General features: G+C 42.5%; 1 protein-coding gene across 1 annotated transcript in view; it reads left to right on the top strand.

The window, feature by feature from the left end:
• SUSD3 (sushi domain containing 3) overlaps positions 1-17,122 on the top strand; it is a 37,074-nt gene extending 19,952 nt beyond the window's left edge. Inside the window, exons 3-5 of the mRNA XM_064454292.1 lie at positions 464-611; positions 3,541-3,708; positions 15,458-17,122. Of these exons, the coding sequence (XP_064310362.1) occupies positions 464-611; positions 3,541-3,708; positions 15,458-15,671 (530 nt within the window). The 3' untranslated portion in view covers positions 15,672-17,122. The remainder of the gene's footprint in view (positions 1-463; positions 612-3,540; positions 3,709-15,457) is intronic.
• Positions 17,123-21,260: the final 4,138 nt, after the last annotated feature.

Genomic DNA, 21,260 nt, shown 5'->3' on the forward strand with positions numbered 1-21,260 from the left:
CCAAATAGGATGTAATTATATGGAACTCCTTGCTCTAAAGGGCTTCTTTAAACCCATTTAGCCCTGGCAGGATTTGTTTTTTCAGCTCCAGTCCTTGTTAACAATTGCTTGTAAGAGTCTGCTAGGTCATCTTCATTTGATATGCCAACAAAGTTGTGCTTTTCAGCTACTGCACCACTAAAGGCATTGTGTTTAATTACTTGCAGTGGTGAAATACTTGTGAACAATTCATTAGTAGCCTATAAACAAGAGATTTTTAAATAGCCCAATTCGAGGCTTCTATAGCTCTAAGCTGAAGCAAAGATACTCTGGAATCTTGACACATACTAACATGAAAGTCCTCATTGAGCTATTATTAGCAGAAGTGTGAAGCAGGTAGGTTTCAGCATGGTTTAATGAAAATGTGGAAGATAAATTAATATGTTGACCTTAGAAACATGCTTCTGTGTTTGCTTTGCTGCAGCTGTTTCAAAATATGAGACTTTTGGATTTAAGGTCGCAGTGATTGCCTCCATTGTGAGCTGTGCCGTCATTCTGCTGATGTCCATGGCTTTTTTAACTTGTTGTCTTATCAAGTGTGTGAAGAAAAGTGAAAGGAGGAGGGCTCAAAGGTATGTCAATAAAAGATTTTTAAAACCGGCATAAGACTGTACATCTTACGGTTCCCACCCATCATACCCCACCCGTAGCAGAGAGCTTCAACGGACTTGATGCTCACAACATGACAATGATGTTGATTACTTAAAATCCGTAATTTGTAGGTTAGGCTTTAAGCATAGAAAGACTTGAAATTCTAGATTATTTAAGCACCTAATGTTGGTTAATGTCAGATGACCTCAGTGGGCCTGGGCAGATCTAGATTTCCCAGGGTTAGGCAGAAGCTGAACTTACTAGTCTTACTTGCTGGACCAGTCCTTCTGTCCTTGAATTATTTAAGATTGGCTGAGTGTTCAGTCATTCCCTCTCTTTCATTTTTTCCTTAACTTTCCTTGAACACTGCTGGGAAAATTAATCTATCTGTGTCAAAACCATCAAAGCCCTCACCATCTGCAAAGCATACTTAAAGCTGTCACAAAGCTGTGCTAGAATGGCATAGGATTTTGTCTCCTAGCTTGAAGTGCAAGACAGCGGGCAGGATTATAGACAGGCATGGGAAGAAGTAAAATTTACCAATCTAGTCCATTATAAAAAAGCCAGTGTGAAGAGTGGCTGCTTGACCACATCTGGCTGTAGGCTAAAGCTGAGCCACAGTTGTTCATGAAAGCATCCATCCAAAGTCACCTGCTACAGAAGGCTTTCCACAGGCACCTACTCTTCATTTCCTTCCCACTTTTCCTGCTCTTTGTTCCCACTGCTGCTCATAACTCAGTGGGGTGGCTGCACCCTGTCCCACTGATGCCTGCCTTGCAGACAATAAGCTGCACTTCTGGTTGATTTTAAGCCTCTTCTTGCTTCAGAGAAGTGTTTGGAGTGAGGTAGGGTAGTGGTGGAGTAGAGGGAGACTTTGGAAGGCACGAGCAAAGATCTCTGCTCTGAGCTGTGTGGGAACCAGCTTAGGGGGGCAATTCTGTCATCTTGAAATCTGATGGTAACCAAAATACTGATTTTCTATTTCCCTTGAAAGGATTTTGTGAGGCAGAAAAGGAAGTCTTTGGTCTCATTCATAATATTAGGTTTTCACTGATAGCATGAAATAATTTTTTTAATGAAAGGGTTGATTGCCATTTTTGGAATCACCACTTGTCTTTTCGATAAGACAATTCATATCAAAGTCCTTGTTTTTCATTTATTTTAAATGGAGTTTTGTCCAAATTAGCTGCTCACATAACTTTGACTTGATATTTTTCTCTTATGAAAGAAAAGCCCTTCACACTGGATGTTTTGACCCAGTTCTCTCATTGGGACATAAAATTATACCTTTTGTTGGGAGTTTTGCAGTTCCCTGCTGCCCTCTGTCCTCCCTCCACTGCCTCTGAAGGAGCTGCTCCAACGTGGCCCATCCATGACTGAGCCCCAGACCTGGAGAGGGAACCTGTAGGCATTGTGTGGCTTGGCCCCACTGTCAGAAAGCAACTGAGATGATGGAGGAACTGTCCACATCATAAGAAATAGTAACACATCCCTGTACAAAACTTGCTTGATCTGCAGGATGTGCTGCACCGTGCCAGATGTGGTGGTAGCGCTGCTGCAGCTGGCAGCATCCAAGGGCAGAAGTGCATGAGGGTCTTCATGTAGAGGGGGTCTCTTTTGTGAGGTCAGTTGAGGTAGTTGGAAAATGTGGATCGACTTTTGGATGCACAGAGCATTAATGTGAAGAGGAGCTGCAGGCTTGATAATAAAAAATGAGAATACTATGTAGGGGATTAGTTAAATATGTGTCTCTTAGACCATCTCTGAAAGAAAAGCTAGTGTGTACCTGTCTACTTTTTTTGGCTATTTTAGTTGGTCTACTAGAAGAGATCACCTCTGCCTACAAATCTGTCTTGCAAGGTATCTGATGGTATTTGAAGTGCCATATAGTGTTTTATTCTTGCATTTGGAGTGAAAAAGGACAAATGCTGCTCCAAGTCCTCACATAATTTAGCCTCCTTGCAGACTTTGTCCCACTGCATGAGCATAGCTGCTGTTTTCTTTGGCAGGAGCAGAATTGCATCTTGAGAGGACAGAAATTACACCAAAATCAGCATCACCAGCCCTCAAAATTTAATCTTGTCCCCATCAGCTAGTGTGAATGTCTGTGATAATGTGAATCTTAAACTTCTTTTAAAAACAAGAAAAGAAATTGTGCTCTTTTTTCCCCCCCAGAGTTGTAGAGAGCAGCATGAAAAGTGCCTTATTCGTTTCTGAAAGGATATCCTGAAAGCAACTGAATAAGACCTGCTCTTAACAAAGGCAGTGTTACCCATCTCCTCCATGTTTAAGTCAATTCATCTTTTCAACCTGTCTGGTGATTTTTGAACCCTTAGGAAAGGCAGTGCTGCAAAAATTCACAGAAAATACTTTTTTTTCTTAAATAATTTATTCCATAAATTAAGGATGGTCTGTAGTATTTTCACATACAACAGGATCTGGCCTGACACGTGTCGCTGATGAAGGTCCATGAGAACACTGGCACAACATTATGCCTTAAGTGATTTTCCCTACTACCTGTAGTCTCAAAATGCACTGAATCAAATTGACATAATTATTGGCTTTTTGTTCCCTGGAACTATCCACAGGTGATCATAAGGAAAATGATTTTTTTGTTTGTTTTGTTTGCTTGCTTGTTTTTAAGGAGTGCTGGATAATACTTAAAATAACACTATTTTACAGAATAATATTTATGCTTTTTAAGAACCCCCTACCTTAAGGTATTTAAGTAGGTATTTAAGTCTTTGGATATTTGGCTTCCATTTGAAGTTCCACATGTGTTTAAGTGCTGTATTCAGTAAACCTGGATTTAGATTTAAACTCCAGTGAGTTGGGGCTGTGGCCAGATAAAACCTCAGCTATACAGCTGTTTATCACAGTAATGTATTTTACCCCTTGCTTTATTCACAGAGATAGGCAGCTGTGGTACCAGCTCAGAACTGAAGAACTAGAGCACATGCAAGCTGCTTACTTTGGTTTTAAGGGAAGAAACAAAAACAACAACAATAAGAAACTCAGGAATAAATCTGTATTTGATGATGTGACCAACATGGCATATGATAACCAAGGCTTCTACAGGTAAGGCTGTTAAAATATAGTGGGTTTGAATGAGTTCGTTGAATAAATTTTAGAGAGAGGATTCCTCGAAAATGGGTTTTAAAGGGATGCCCCTGAAGAGGACGTGATGTCAGTGGACTGTCAGGGCTGTCCTTGACCTTGCTCATCTTGTGGGGGAATGAATGTTGCCAAAAAGTGAGACAGAGAGAAGCCGAGCATGACCTCCCTCCTTACAGCTTCTTTCATATGTCCCCAGTAGTGCTTAGTTAAGCCTGGTCTGCAGGGAAGGTTGCATTAGATTAACTGGAGAGAGGTTTTTAATTGGCTTTGTTAAATTGATGGTAAATGGCAGCAGGAAAGTCACTACCCTGTACTGGTTAGTGGTATCAAGGTGCCAGCTTGCCTAAGAGCCTTAGGAGAGGAGCCAGACAGGAACAACTGGGCTGCAGTACGGCTCAAGGTGAGCATCAAGTATTACCATTTACCGTTTATCCCTCAGTGACTGCAAAAGCTCTCTTGAGAAATACTATTTCATTATCAGGGTGCGCTGGGCAAACACAATGGGCTCCTCATCCTCAAGGCAGTGTGAATGCCCACAGTGTGGGAACCCTGACGCTGGGGTAGTCCAAAGAAATGTCCACGCTGAAATAAAGTGCATCATGTGGATGCTGTGGATGGTGGGCATAGGTGTTTTTTTGTGTCAGTTCAAAACCACCTGTGAAAGTGTCCAGATGTGCTACTCTGGCTGTGTTGTTGCTAACAAAAGGAAAACAGAAAAATTAATAAGTGTTAAATTCTAATAGCTGTTTTACCGTTCATATAAATATACGTCATTGTACCGTTCATATAAATATATGTCATTGTATCTTTTATATCCTTTGGATTCTGCTTTGTCGTCAAGTTCGATAACATATAGCACAATCCTTGTTTGCTGTTAATTCACTACTCACTTGTACAGCTTTTATGTACAGCAGTATCTGTGATTTGTAGTGGTTACCTGCAGAAAACAATTTTATGCAGATTATAAACCTAATTCCATGTCACAGTGCACCTGGAAATTATATTCAAATGGAGCACTTGCAGAGAAGTCTGATGGCTGCTTAATCAATTCCTAGCTTTGGGTGATTTCGGAAAGATGTATAAAGCTAATCAAACACTGATTATAACCTAAACAGTTTTTAGAAAACTTAGGATGCAATTTTTAATTTTGGGCATCTTCAATCTGCTACGATGTTAATGTTTTGTATAAGGGTAATCTGCTTTTAAAATAATATGGATAAACTTATAAAGTGGTATAAGCAGGGTAGTGCTCTGCTGGAGCCTTGAGCTCCTTCTGGGTTCTTATCTGCACCACTCCACAGAGCAGAAGCTGCTGTATGATGTTTACCAAATTCTGTACACTTTTTCTTAACTGAAAGTAGCAGGGAATATACAATTCTTCTGGATAAGCACCTTCTCTGGGGCCAGAATTCAACAAGTTTATTGTTTCTTTAGAAAACTGGAGAATGTATAAACTTCAGCGGGGAATTGCAGAGGGCAGGAGAAGGGAAGCCTGTGAGCTCTTTTTCTTCTACATAGAACAATACACATGCTCTGTTAAATACTGGTGCACATACCCACCTCCTGGCACATGAGGTCCACTGTTAATCAAGGTGTTCTTTATTTCCAGCATGCAAAGGTGATGTGATCCTGGCTAATCACTAGGCAGAGCAAAAATCAGCTAGGAGGGCAGGTGTATTAGTCTGTGCACCCCAGAGCCAGAAGTCTAGCAATTTCTCACGTGGAAAGCAGCCGCTGCTTCTATTCAGAGATGGAAACGGCATTGAAGCTGTTACAGACCCCGAATAAAACTGTCTTGGAATTGCTCTAGGAACCCTTTATCAATTTGTACTTTGTTACCTTTCTTCACTCACATAAGAGCTATTTAATCAAGGTTAGTAAAAGATGCTAATTTCTACTGATTAATTCTGTCAAATGGATCTACGTGCAGGATGAGATGTGGGAATTTTAACATATTTCATGCCAGCTCTTGAAGACAATAAATGGTCTGTCAGCTTTGTGTTTTACTTGCAAGACTTATTTTTCATGCATAGCAAATTAGGCTAAATTTCATCATCCTGTGCACATCCAGCTTACTGGGAACAGCAGTACAGTGTAGGCAAATCCCTGGGGAGGTGCAAACATAAAGCTGGCTTATGATGGGAAGACCAGCATGAAAGGTCATGTTTACTACCTGACTTATTTCTGCAGTACTTTTCTCCATTTAACATGAAGTGGATGTGCTGGCAGCCTATGCTTGGAGGAAATCTTTAACTGTGTAGGTGTTGCTGTAGTGGTGAAGCTGTTACAGCATCAATTATCCAAGGAAATAAGTAGAGGTGGTTGGAAAAAAGCAGCAAAACTGAGGGCAAGCAAGCCCAAAAGAAAGCTTCTGTATGTTACTGTGTGCATGTGAACCAAAGCGTTTGTCCACGGTCACAAACAAGCCAAAAGAAAATTTAACCAAGGCTCCTCAAGGAAGGTTCAGACTTGATATTAGGAAGCTTTTCTTCACCAAGATGGTGATCAAACCCTGGCACAGGCTTCCTGGAGAGGCAGTCGATGTCCCAAGCCTGCCAGCATTCAAGAGGCATTTGGACAATGCCCTTAATAATATGCTTTAATTTTTGCTCAGCCCTGAATTGATCAGGCAGTTGGACTAGATGTTCATTGTGGTCCCATGCAACTGAAATACTCTATGCCATCCTACCCCATCTAGCGTTAATGTTTCAGACATTTGGAAGAATTTGTGTAATGCATCACCAGACCTCTGAGCAAATCAGAAATCCTACTTTGTTTTTCTAATAAGGAACTCTACTAAGAAGCATGGGAGGCTGATCATTTTCTTTCTGCCTTTTTCAGGGCTTCAGTGTGCATGGTTCTTTGTGATACAGCCGTGGGAGGTGGCTTTGCAAGCCACTTAGAAGGGAAAGGCTGAGAGATGAGTGGTGCCCTTGTCTGAGAAAGGAGTGGGTGGAGGCTTGGCACTTTGTGTAGTTTATAAGATAGCATTTCCTTTTCTTGAAGAAAACTGTTCTGCTGCTTCTTCATGTGGCAAATGAAGTATCTGGAGGGGAGAGAACTCCTCCACCCTTGAAGACAACCCTCCTGAGTATATCTTACCCTATTTTTGACTTTAAAAGGATGTAGGTCATGCTGCTTTTCAGATGTAATTGAAATAGATTTAGAGGTTAGAGATTAACACTTTGATTCACCACTTTAAGGATCAAAAATACTGTAAGAACAAATAAAACAAAAAGCCAATTCTTTCAGACAGGTAAGATATTTGTTACGGTTTACAAAGTAATTTAGGATTAAAAATCTATCATCTGTTAAAGCGGTGCCTTAGTATGCTGATGAGATCATTTTGGCTGTAACGAGGTGACATAATGTGGATGCAGAATGCTGATGTACAGAAGTTATAAATAATGTAGAAGCCCAGCTGTTGGACAGTAGAGGCTCCAGTGTGCTGTTCTGGACCTGTCTGCTGCAAAATGAGATCTTTTTCCACTCGTGTTTGAAGCATGGAACAAATGTGATGAATACATAGTTTTGCAGGGAAGAGTTGAATTTTAGTGGCAACTACTCTAATCATAGTGAGCCCCATTCTGGATTCTTGGCAGCTTCAACCATTTGCTTTAAAATGCTGAGAAATATGTCTACAAATACCCGGGATCATTAGCTACAGAGTACAGTCACTATTGATGCCACCTCTTTCATTTGTATGTAAGGAATCAGAATGAGGATAAAAATATCAATTTTTAGCAGAAAGTCTTATATGCAGGAGCTGCAAGCATTTACAGCATATTTGCTCTTTTATAATCTTTGAAGACTTAGCTAATATTGAGCAGGGAAAGCCAAGTTACAAGGCATGGGGCTGCTGGAAAGGACATGTTTCCCCCAGCATTGCTTCTCAGAATTTTAGAGCATGGAGCAGAGATAGCAGGTTACTGTGTGATGCAGGGGCTTGAGACAGATTAGCTGATGAAAAGGGTCTGTCATCTATGGGAGAGAGATTAGCTGCAGCTCTGGGCAATGTAGTTAGAGAACAATGTGCATGAACCTCCAAAACAGCCCCCCACAAGGACTGCTAGGAAGAGGCAGGGCTTGTCATCATGGGGATATATTGAGGATAGCTCTGACAGCCTGAGTGCGGTATGTAATAGGAAAAAAGCCTAAAATCAGTAAATTGTATTCTGCTCTCTTTAACATGTTAAGATTTAAGTCTTACCATTTCTGCGTGAGAACGAAACCAGGACTCTCGGCACTGTTCATCCAAAGTGAGAGACCTTTCTCAAAGCAGCCAAGGGCACCACACCTGCTTGGGGTTAGACAGGCACTGTGGGTCTCACTAGGGAGAATCCTGGGAATCAGGGACATTTGGTATTGCAGAGGAACTAGCACCTGAAACACTGTGCTAAGTTTAAGAGGTTTTTTGAAATGGGTATGTTTCTGAGCAGGATATGTTATTTTTGAGTCAGTTATTTTCTGGAAAAGAATAATACCTGACCCTGCAGTAACCCTTTTCTGGAATAATTGCTTGGCAACTACCACCTGAGATAAATAGTGGTTCACCCCCACTTTCCATCCCCAGCAAACAGCCATGTGGGAGAGCTTGGACTTAGTCAGCTGCCTGAGCAGGCAGGTTGTCCTCTGCCCCATGACAGGCACAGGGTAAAATATCAGTAAAGAGAAGCTTAATGACAGCTGTCCTTCCTCTGTGCCAGCTACTGGTAATGTTTGAGAGATGGAGGTGAATGTCAGGAAGAGATGGTATTAAAGAAACTGGTGTCAAAAAGAAGAGAGGGGTCACCCTACTGCAGGCACCGGGAAGGCTCACCCGCTGCCATGAGTCAGCTGAGCTGTTTCCCAGGTGAATAGTTGGTACAGGTGGGTTGAGGCAAGTTTGGCTTCGGATCCCCTGCTTGGGGTAAGGTGGAGGAACTCCAGGGGCTTGCTTGTGAATCCCAAACTGAAATAGCAGCCTCCTCTTTTCCATTAAGCGGAAGCATGCCTCTAGGAGAAATCATAAAAATACACACAATCTAGCATAACCATTGTGAGAGTAAACACCAAACCCTTTATGGCATGCAAAGACATTAAAGAACTGGGTGCTCCACTGTTTGAGCTGTAGTGTATTTACATATCAGCATGGATAGAAAGATAGCTACCCCAGGAGAAATACAGATACTTAGTAATAAGAAAAAGCTGACAGAGCTCATTTCAGTTTGCATCAACTTTCTAATTATGGTAAGAAATAGCCACACCTAGGGAAGCCTCTAATTTCTTTGCTTTTTCAGCATAACAGTTTTGTAACCTGGAATACATACTCCCTCAACTCAGGGATGTACTGTTATTTTGCAAGGGAGAATTGATGGTCCAGTATTTTCCACACTCAGGCAGGACCGAATTTAGCTGTATACTAACTCATTTTTATCCTCTGCCAGCTAAGATTACAGCCAGAAAGAAACTAGCCCAGCTCAGAAATACATCTAAAGAGCAGCAAAGAAATTTGGTGATTTTTTTTTTTCCCCTTGGGCAGAGGCATTTGGAAGAAGTTGTGCATTCCAAATTTGGACTCTTTTGAGGTGAATTACTTTACACAGCTCTAGGCCAAGTTATAAAACATTCTCTATGAAGTAGCTGATCTGACTGCAGGAGTGAATCAAATGGAAAAGCCAATGTCTCAGTAGGTTTAAAGTCCTCCTTCCAGATATCTCCACTACAGCTGGAGCATATTACCTGCAGAGAAACAAGCTAGTATATTCTCCCACAGAAGATATTTTTAGTACCTGAAATTTTTGTAGCAGAGCCTTTTCTGACTACATGATGCATTACCAGTGCACCTGGCAAAAAGCAAGTAAGGACAATCCAGCAACAAAGAAAAAAACCAAAGCCAGCATGCTCTTAGGAGAGGCAACTTGGCGTTTTCAGCCAAGAAGACATATGCAAGGTTGGTGGAATTAGCTCGTAGCTTTGGCCTCCACAGTAAAATTAAATGTGTTTTTATTTTAGTGGCTATAATTGTTGAAGCTTTGCACTACCTTGTGTAAGGGCTTGCAAGAAAGGTGCGAATCAGGAGCTTGTGTTGCTCTAAAAAATGTTCGTGTCTGCCCAGGCTTGCTGAGGAGCATGGCTATAAGCCAAAGGACCTTCTAGAAGTATGAACAAGATGGTATTGGGACACTTGGCCACATTCCTACCTTGCCCTCTTCCCCCAGCTGCTTTTCCCATCTGAACACCTGAGTAGAAGAGATTAAAAAGCTGAAGGATCTGATGCCTTTCTACTAGCAGGGTAGTGTGGTATAGATTTACCACTTGAAGAAATACCCATGTTGAGAGACAAGCTGCTGCAAAGCTCGATGGAAAATGTAAGCAGAACAAGAAAAACCCACCAGGACACCTAGAATGACTGCCAGGAGATCCATCAGTGGGAGAATTTGGGGGGGCAAAACATCTTCTACAACAGTGACTTAGTGTAAGACTGTTAGAGGTCCCGGAGAAACTGATTTATCTGGGTGCTCTTAAAGTCTCACCAGAGTGCTGGACCCTTTACCCCCTCCAAAGGGTCTATGCATTTTCTTTTATGATTGACCTCACTGTCAGAAATTGCTCATGTTTGTCTGAAAGCTCGGGCGTGCAGAGGTGAGCACTGCCAGCTACTGCTGCCCAAGGCAGTGGTACATGTGCGGGATCGTTTGCACAGCGTACTTGAATGTCTGCGTGGGTGTAACTGTGGGTCCCCCAACTCAGCTACAAGGCTTAAATTGCGGAGAGCCACCAGTGGGCTGCTCCCAGGGCTGCAGGAGGAGATGTAGGGCTAATCATCACTGTGGTGTTTAATACTTTGCTACATAAAGCATCCAGTGAAATGGCTGCAAAGAGCAAATGACCTGTTTGATACAATTGTATGTAATACATGCAGTTCCCAAGACATCATGTTTGACTGTGTGGCACTTAGGACTGGAGGGAGACCCAGCTCAGGAGAGGAGATTTCCCTTTCAAGCTTGTATATAGATTGTCCCCCAACTGCGAGTTGCCCCACCTTGAGCTTCTCTATTCATGGAGGCTTTTTTTCCCTCTAGTTTGTTATTGCTGTGCTCTGTGTTCCCCACCGCCACCTTTCAAAGACTAAAATCTTCCAGTACCTTTTGACGCACAGATTTCAAAGAAAGATCAGGCAGGGGAAGTAAGCTGTGGTTTCATCTTGGGGCCCTGTCACAAAGGGTAGGATAGCTGACTGCTAAATTATACTGATTTCTGAATTTCAGTTTTCATTGTCATCGCAATGAGCATGGAGGGTATGTGTACAGCAACATGTGCTTTCAGTAAAGCTATTACTGGTTTCATAATGCTCCCATGATTACTCCAAGGTCTTGTACAAAGCCACCAGACATACAGCAACAAAAAAAATCCTCCCATCTTCCAGTACAAAAATGTCTTTTTAAAGCCAGTGCCAGCAGAGGGGCAGCATTGTGGAAGCCCCACTGCTCTGAGTTCTCACACTCCTCGGATGTCCCGTTAACAGTTTTTCCCTCCAGCTAGGAACAGCTCTCAAGTCACACAAAGCAAAATTCTTGTGAATCCTCTAAAATCCAATGACAAATGCTATGATGGTTGTTCTTCTCCCCAGATGGGAGCTCAAACTTTATCTGTCACATAAAGTCTGTCCTTGTCAAATGTATTGTACATCCAGATAGGCTGTTCAGCACTTCACGTCCTTGCATGGGTTTGCATTTCCAGATAAGAGTACAGAGGGGTCTTCTGATCCTTTTACCATGACGTTTTGAAGTAGCCCAGATGGACACTGGCGTTAAGGAAAGTCAAAGCTCTTGAAAATAAGCCACATTTATTTTGGATAAAGTACAGAGCTCCTGAGGATGAAAGTGCAAACTGAAGGCTGACTGATAGCCATGCGTGCAGAGCAGAGCCACTGTGTGCACATTTATCTGTCCCTTGTTGACACTGCAACCCTCTTAATAGCTCTTTCCAGCCTCTGCTTAGGTGGAACTGCAGTGACTTCACTGAATGGAGGGTGCCTACTGTCACCTCATACTATCACAGAATCACAGGTTGGAAGGGACCTCAGGGATCGTCTAGTCCAGCCTTTCTAGGAAGAGCACAGTCTAGACAAGATGGCCCAGCACCCTGTCCAGACGACTCTTAAAGGTGTCCAACGTGGCAGAGTCAACCACTTCCCTGGGGATATTATTCCAATGGTTGACTGTCCTCACTGTGAAAAATTTTCCTCTGGTGTCCAATTGGTATGTCCCCAAGAGCAACTTGTGTCCATTCCCCCTTGGGCTCTCCATGTGACTCCTTGCAAAAACAAAGTCTCCGTCTTCTTTGTAGCTACCCCTTAAGTACTGGTACATGGTGATGAGAGCCCCTCTGAGCCTCCTTTTCTCGAGGCTGAACAAACCCAGTTCTCTCAGCCTATCCTCGTATGGCAGGCTTCCCAGTCCTTTGATCATCTTTGTGGCCCTTCTCTGGACCCCTTCCAGCCTGTCCACATCCTTTTTGTATAGCGGGGACCAGAACTGTACACAGTACTCCAGGTGTGGCCTGACAAGTGCTGAGTGGAGCGGGATAATGACTTCTTTCTCTCTGCTGGCGATGCCCTTTTTGATGCAGCCCAGCATCCTGTTGGCCTTTTTGGCCACAGCAGCACACTGTTCGCTCATGTTGAGCTTTCTGTCCACCAGGACCCCCAGGTCCCTTTCCACAGAGCTGCTCTCCAGCCAGGTGGATCCCAGTCTGTGCTGCACTCCCGGATTATGTTTTCCCAGGTGCATGACCTTACACTTCTCCTTGTTGAACTTCATAAGGTTCTTGCTGGCTGTCGTGGTTCAGCCTCAGCTGGCAACTGAACACCATGCAGCTGCTCGCTCACTCCCCACCCCACCCCTGTGGGATGGGGAAGAGAATCGGACGAGCAAAATAACTTGTGGGCTGAGATAAGCACAGTTTAATGATTACAATAAAATGATAATGATAAATGATTATGATAATAATGACAATAATGTTAATATAATAAAAGGGAAAAGGAAGGGAAAGGGAAAACAGGGAAAAAAACACGGAAACACAAACAATACAACCGCTCACCACCCGCCGACCGACGCTGCCTGTCCCCGAGCCGCGATTGCTCCCTCCTCCCCCGGCCAGCCCCTCCCAGGTAACATACTGGGCATGACGTTACATGATATCCCTTTGGTCAGTTTGAATCCGCTCTCTTAGCTGTGCCCCCTCCCCTCCCAGCTTCTTGTGCACCCAGCAGAGCATGGGAAGCTAGAAATGTCCTTGACTAGTACAAGCGCTACCCAGCAACAGCCTAAACATCTGTGTGTTATCTCAACAGGTTTTTTTTTCCACGCTAATTTCAAAGCACAGCACTATACCAGCTAGAGTGAAGAAAATTAACTCTATCCCAGCTAAAACCATGACACTGGCCAACTCTTCCAGCTTATCCAGATCTTCCTGCAGAGCAGCTCTCCCTTCTGAAGTATCTACTTCCCCACTCAACTTGGTGTCATCAGCAAACTTCATCAGGCTACACTTGATGCCGTTATCCAGATCACTTATAAAGATATTGAATAACATTGGGCCCAATACTAGACTTTTTTCCAGTCAATGGAAGTGAAATAGTTCTCAAAATGGGGGGAAGAGGTTGCTTAGCCAGTGTTATAGTTGTCCTCCAAGTACAGTTTTAGCCAGTTTGGCTTTCTGAGTTGGTGGTGGACTGTGGGTAATTGGGTTTCTCAGTGCAGAGCTTTATAGGAGAAAACATCAGAATGGGATGAAATCTGCCCAGGTAGAATATATTTAGTGCAAGGTAACCAGAATACCTAGATTTGAGCTATAATCCTGGCAGGGCTATGGCTACCCCATGCAAAACTTTATTCATATTCTTCTCCCTGTACACACTCTTTTGATTTCATTTTTATTTTGTAACTATTGGATACCACCTCAAGAAGATAGAACTGAATTCTTTGTACTATTAAAAAAAAAAAAAAGGCACAGTAGCAAGTATCTCAGAAGACTTTCTTTCAGCAGTAAGATCTGTAGCATTACTCCATGTAGCTTCTGTTCCTTGATGGCAAGCCACAAGGGTACTCAGGTAGGTTTTCTGGTGTCAAACAAAAAATACCTGAAGACTTGTTGATGTACCAAGATTAAAAGGCACAGCTGAAACAGTGCAAATCAATACAAAGTGGGTAAAGTTCTGGGCTGATTTTTTGAGAAATAGACGAGTTTGTTGTTGTCCACATTACAGGTGGGTAAATTCTGCTTATCTGAGCACCTCCTTAATGAGTATAATCTGACTACACTGATACAGTGCCTCCTCGCATCAAAAGCAGAGGTGGTTTAAAATGCCTTTACACTAGCTGACTGTAGCTCATGCCCCAAATAGTTTTGTAATACAGTTTTCCAGTGAAGAGCAAGATTTACTCCCCAAGAAAGATGTGTCTGTAGTATACCTACTCTGTACCAGAACAGCAAGACCTCTGTTATTTGGTTTTACTTTTTGTTATTCCCCTGTGGGTCCTATATGTATGCACATTTTGTGCATGAGCACTTCTGCTGGCTTTCTGCAACAGATAATTGCAGAATGCAGCTTCTGTTTCCTGACCCGCTTTTCATGTACGAAAGACCATGTTGTCCCAGGTGTGGGTGTGGAGGCTGCTGCATTCAGTGGCCACCACCACCAGCTTCAGAGGAAGCTAGAGGAGCCACCTGAGCTAGTTTACCTGCAGTGAATGTGGGGCAAGCAACCTCAGCATCTGCCATGTGTGCAAACGGCTGCTGTGGAGTAACTGAGGTTTTACAAAAGCCTGCATGTTCAGACTACAGTAATTGAGCACAAATCTGAAAGGGCTGTGTCTTACCTTCTTCTGGTTCACAGAGCTGTGTGCTTTAAGGGAGCTACATCCATCATGCCTCCTGCAGCAGAGTTAAGCACAAGCTGATCCTACCCCCCGTTTTCCTGAACCAGTTGTGTGTCATTCACTGAACAGCCTTTCAGCAACTATGCTATCTCTCATCTTTCAGCATGCTCTGCCCACACCATCCACTGCTGGGTTATTTGATGTCTGCATCAGTAGCCTGTGCTGGCTTATCCCACAGCTGGACAAGTTCTCCTTTCCCAGTGTGGAAAAGTGGGGTGCAGAATGGATCAGTGACCACCAGTGCTGCATACACACGCAGCTGGCAAATGCAGAGTCCCAGCCTGCAGCCCCTTTTGGGAGGGCCAAGCAGTAGCTAGGGCAGGCAGTCAAGCATTAGCATAAGGCATGATGCAACAGCACTGCATTAACACCCCAAATCCCACTGAGAACTGGCTCTTGTGCTCCCAACAGTGCTCCGATAACCAAGAAAGGACTTTCCTTCCACACCAGTCTCAGCATTCAGTTGTTCTTTGTAATATTCTCTAGATAGTGTAGCATTAAATTGAAGCTGGGGACTCATTTGATGGAAAACAAATAAATAACATCTGCCCCAAACCCAAATAAAACCAACCTCACAAGTCTTTCCAGGATCTGCGTTAGCTTTTAAAGACACAAGTATTTGCCCCACTGCTGCCAATTAGTTTTAATGCTAGGAGAAGTGAGTCCATATGTTACATCACAAGTTGTTTGCAAAATGCCTAATGTGCAAATAAAATGGATTGGAAAGTTCTGTGTCCTCATCAGAACAAATGAAACAGAAATAGCTTTTTCCTTCATGCTTACAGGTTCCAGGAGGATTGGACTTGGGACATCGTAGCTCCTGGGTGTTGCAAAGACGACAATCATCTGCCTAAGTTAACCAAGAGCAGTAGCGCACCTGTGAAACAAGCTGTACCAGGACAGAACACTGTGGTACAGACAGTGGATTCAATACATGTTGTTGAAATCTATGGACAAAAGGATAGTTACAACAAAGCAAGCTGTCAGATACCTGGATAGCTGATGTCTGAAATACAGTTACTCCTCTGGACCAAAATTAAATTTGGATAGAAATATGTGCCTTAAAGACAATATAGAAAGTTAATTATTCATATGAATTTGAAAGTTTTCTATATTCCAAGACGGTTATTTAACAGAAATGCTTCAAGGTCTGATACAAATAAAAAAAAAGAATGTTGAAGCTGGCAGGCCATAGGCATTCTCTACGGTGTGCTGTGTATTGTGACCATGGCAAAAGCATAATATCATTCTTCTGTACATCCAGAAAGAAGTGGTAGCCAGTTTGTATATTTGCCTCACACAAAATCACTGATGATAATTACACATTTGTAAGACTACAACCTTATTTTAACCAGTGTTTTTGGTAAGCATTTCAGAATGAAAATCCCCCATATTTTTACACAGTAGTATGATAGAACTACAATAAAATTTTGTTTTTCATTAAAAGCCCCTGTTGTTTTATATCAGGAAGACCTTTTTGTTTAATTCATCTGCTCTGCATTTAGAGACCATGTGAGACTGGGAGCAGTAGAGGCACGCCTCCAGATCCACCAGCCTGTCAGAGAGGCAAGAGCGTAGAGAGGGATGTGCTGCCTTACTATGGCACACTTTGCCCTGCAAGGGAGCATACCATGACCACCTATAATAGGCTGGTGTACATGGTACAGTGTGAGAGAGCAGGCAGTGTGCAGGCCTGTGGGTGGGGAAGGCGGTGCAGCCTTCCTGGAGCAGTGTGGCTCAGTCACTGCAGCATCCCTGCGGTCGCACTCTAAATAAAGGGGCGATGTAGTTTTTCAAAACCTTCCTTCTTTTCCTACCAATAGTCTGTTCACTGTGTGAGGAAACAAGGGTTGTTTTTTCTTTTTTTGTCGATTAGGAATAGTTAAGTAATGGATACGGCTCTTATTCTGCTGTTTATGTAGACACACATGCATATCTTATAGTTACAGTATAGTTTTGTTCTAGTTGAAGCCTTATTTATTCTCCTGTCATCAGCTATCTAATGGGTATTGTCACATTCCTGTCATGATGGAAATATGAACTTATATCAAGCCCCAGTAATTGTTTTATTGTATGTCCCGCTTGTTATGAATCAGGTATCCTCTTAAGAAGACCTTCAGTTCTGAAGTTTCAATTTGGAGATCCAAATTACTGCAGCTTGCTGGCAGGCCTAGAAATGCTCTGTTCCATCCTGGTCATACTTAGCAGAGATCAAAAATACGTGCTTGAACTTCAGCTATGTCAAAGTTGCAGCAAAGGAGCTTTGTTTTTTTTCCTAATAAGCTCAGTTCTTCTATACAGTACAACAGTCTGCACCCCTATAATGCACTTCTTAATATGTGCTGTGAAAAAGATAATATATATGCTTCTCAACACTGGTTCCAATTAAGGTCTCAATTCATTAAATTAATACTAGCCAATGTTTATCAGGACATATTTGTGCTGTGAACCGTTTTGTCTGCAGTTTTTTGGTACCCTGCCAGACCCAGCCAGCTTCTATACTGAGGTGTCCTCTTGCATCCCATGTGCAGTTTTAGCTTCTGGCTGCACCCAGGGCTGGCACCAGCTCCATTGCCTGTCCCATCGGCTGCAGGCACCGCCAGCCCAGCTGCATCCATGTCAGGCAGCTCGCAGGGACACTGGTGGTCTTTGGGAGGATGCAAGGGGGGTCAGAAAGTTTTTCAGAATATGTTACAAAGTCTCAGCACAAGGCGGTCCCTAGGAGGGGCCAGCTGGAGGCCCTAGCAGGGTGCCCTCAAGTGGAAAATCAGATGCAAGGATGTGAAATCTCTGCACAAAGCTATGTACTGCAACAGTCACAATGGCAGCTCTTCCTCACTGCTGGCATGGGGCTTTCTGGCAGGGCAGCTGGGAATGGCTGGGCTCCATCTGCAGGGGAAAGCACTCCTGGGTCCTGTTTAAGAATGAAGGCTTGAATAGCATCAGTGGTGAAAGGCCGCAGGTGGATGAAAATGAAAACAGAATGTAGCATAAAGAGGAACAAAGGCTGGGAAAACCAGCCAAGCATCTGCAGTGCTCCTATACAAATGGCTGGTACATTAGAATTAAATGCAAAGAAGAAGTTAAAGACTTTCCACTTAATAAAATGTACAACTTAATATGAATTACAAGTGCTTGTGGGACAAATAATAGGAGTAGGATCTTGGCATGGTAGATGACAGCTTCTTTCAGGTAGGACAGGTGAGAAGAAAGGTCTGCACATTCTCTGCAGTTCAGCATGAGATGAAACGCTTGTTAATGTCTGTAGCTGGAGAATAAAGGGCAAAAGAGCATGGAGCATGGGCTGCTGGGTGTTCAGCACTGACCCTGCAGTTAGGAGGAGGAGTTAGCAGAAGTTTACTTGGGGAAATAACAGAACCATCTTTAATATTGGGTGACTTTATTTGTCTAATTCTTTGCTGGAAAAGTGTACAACTGCCAGGATTTCGAACCCATTTCTTGGTGACTGCTTTATTGCTGAAGGTGGTGGGAAGTGAGGTGGCAGTTGCTTTTGACTGTAGCAGGGAAAAACTTGTTAGAAGTCAAAAGTGGCATTTGGGTGAATGTGGAAATAAGTGATATCACATTTTCAAGAAAAAGAGGAAGAGCAGCAGAATAAGGAAAAAGGACTTTAAAAAGGCAAATTTTGACATACTGAAATAACAAGTACAAAGGATCTATGCAGAAACAATCTGATAGATGGAGCGTAGGAGAGCTGGCAGTCACTAGGAGAGACTGTTTAATGGCATCCCAGACAAAACAATGCAGAGGACAGCAAAAGTCTGATAAACCTGCCTCAGGAACTCCAAGGACATGAATATCACAGCGGAAAACCTCAAAAAAATGGAAATGTGGCAAACGGCTGAGGAGCAGCACAAAAAGAGGTCAGTGGAACTGTTCAGAAAGGTAAAAGGGAATGTGAGTTACAGCAAGCAAGGGAAATGAAAAAGAGAAAAATACAGTGAAAGAAACAGAGTAAAACTACAGGTAAGGTATTTCTTGGGAAAAGCAAAAATGGACCCAGAGGTGATAGCCATGTCATGTCTACTTTGGAACAGGCATCACTGAAAAGTTCACTGGTTAATGCAATGAATTTTAACATGAGACTAGGTCTGCAGCCTAGAATATGGTAAGAAAAGATCACAAATATTAAGATAAATTTGATTCCTTTTGTATTTTATGGAACTGATGGCTTGCACTTAAAGAACAAGTTAAAAATGCTAAACTACATAAACGAGCACAAGACACCTCCCTCCCTGCATGGATGCTTACAATTTAATTGATATACAGTACAGTATGACAGGATAATTCTTCACAGATTAAAAAACTGGCAACGGTGTTTATCAGAGCAATTGCTTATTTGCATTCCCTCATCCTGTGTTTTAAAACTGTTTTCCTAGAGCAGGCAACTCTGCTGAGGCTGTTGCACTGGTCTGTTTTTAAGCTTCAACTGCTTGCAGAAAACCGAAAGACAATTTTTAAGATATTATGCTAAATACTAAACAGGGAATGGTTTTTAAGCCAGCTGACATACTATTTGCTGTATAGGAGGGTATCTGATCCTTACTTCCTTTTAAATGAAAATTCATTCCTTGAAACAAATGAAAGAATGCATTTGCCATGCTGGAAACATGGAGTGCCAGAGCCTGGGAAGTGCTGAGTACCCTACATGCGACCTCAGTGAGCCCTGTATCTGCAGCAGTTAAGTCCTTACAGAAATACCTCCTGTGGGGAACACCTACTTTTATTTGTGAGATAACACAGAGTATAGTGTTGCCAGATCCTATGATTTTTGTCACAAGTCTCATGATAGTTCTTGTTTTCTTAAGCCACAAATGGTAGAGTTGGATGAATATGTGAAAAATAACAGCTTCTATTTAAAAATAAATAAGGGTCTCACACTTGTATTTGAAGGGAAAAGTTTCAGTCCTAAAGTATCAAACAACAGAAAAAACCCACAAGTTTCTTAAGTTTCTTTGATGGTAATGACATGATTTGGGGGCGGTTTGTCTCAGGATTCATGAATACCTGAAGCTGTAAAATGTATGTATGACCTTCACACATCTTCTATGGTTGAAAGAAAGGGAAAGACTACATTTTGATCTGGATGGAGCAGTGAAGCTTGGGATGGACACCAGAGTATCTACTGTAGAGTTAAAGCAGCTTTCATGGAGCTTTCCACATGGATTTATGGACATGTAGATGTTCTGGACAGCTGCCCCTTGGGTACTATCTTGGAAGTCACTAAACATGCTGTTTTCCTCAGGATGCTTGGGTGCTGTCAGCCATAGATTTTATGGGGTAGTATTGTTTGTGTGAGAAGTCCAGCACCCAAAGAAAAGGCAGAACTGTGACAACCTGCAGGAGGTGGCCAAAACCACTGAAACGGCATGGCACAGGAAAGCAGGAGCCCTCTGCTTATATTAGACACCAGCTGTAAGAAAAGGATACAAACGACTGATGGTTTGGGATGGAGAGGAGGCAGAGATCTCTAACAATTGTGATTCCAAAACATCCCAGTCATCAGTGATGTCTCAGAAGCAGAGCAACTTGATGAATCTGCCATAACTTATTGTCAGATATAAATGGCTTTTGCAACAATGTCATGCAGCACAACTTTTTAATAACTTTAATTAAATGGTAGATGCAATTGAATCTTGGAAGGACCAAGAAGAAAATTTGGCAGCATGCCAGCTGGTAGCTTTTGAAATTACTTACAGTTGCATCTTTTTGTAACATCAATAGCTCAGCAAGAAGCTGTTAAACTGTGATACATAGTTTAGTTTGTTTAGGGACTTCCTAAGTGTTCTGTGGAAGTTTCAGGGAAGATCCAGATCAATACTACCTGATGACATCTGATATGGTTTACAAGTTATTTATCTGCAGAATTTATACAATATTTAAATACTGTCGTGTAGTAGTTCTTGTGCCCAGAAAAAACATCTGAGGAAAGAGTAGAAAGCAACATCACTATGAGCACCTTGCAAGTGGAGGACCTTCAGCCAGAGGTCCTGCATGTTCCTCTGGCTTGCTTCAGAAAGATGGCTACACTCAACTGCATCTATAGGACTGGTTCATCTTTAGCACATTTAATAACTCTTGAGAATTTTCAGAACTTGTTTTGGTTTGGGAGTAGGGTAGGATAACTCATGGATGAGTAAAAGTCCAGAAAAGCTGGCTATATATGTTTACAATACCCTTAGGACTTATTTCACCTCATCTTGGCCTCATTTCCCCACATGAAACAGCTTGACAAGTCACTGCAGGCAAGAGCCAGATAACAACCTACAACAGCGGTAAAGCAAGGTTCCTCTATGGCATTTTAATAAACTTTTGCTGTGGGGTGGATCAGTTATACCTCATAAAACATGACTCTACGGAAACTCTGATCAAATCCTGTTCCCCTAGAAGTGACACAAGGAACCTCATTTGTTCCTTCCTTCACTAACATGAGGGGGCGATCTTTTCCACTTATTTTTTAAGGACTGTTATGAAGAGAGAGCTGATTGACAGCGCCACTGTTAAAAGGCTCTTGTATAATTATTCCACAACCAATAGCTCTTTCTACTGTCATTACACTCAGAACAC

This window comes from Phalacrocorax carbo, chromosome 6 (assembly GCF_963921805.1).
Source record: "Phalacrocorax carbo chromosome 6, bPhaCar2.1, whole genome shotgun sequence".
Classification (NCBI taxonomy): Eukaryota; Metazoa; Chordata; class Aves; order Suliformes; family Phalacrocoracidae; genus Phalacrocorax; species Phalacrocorax carbo.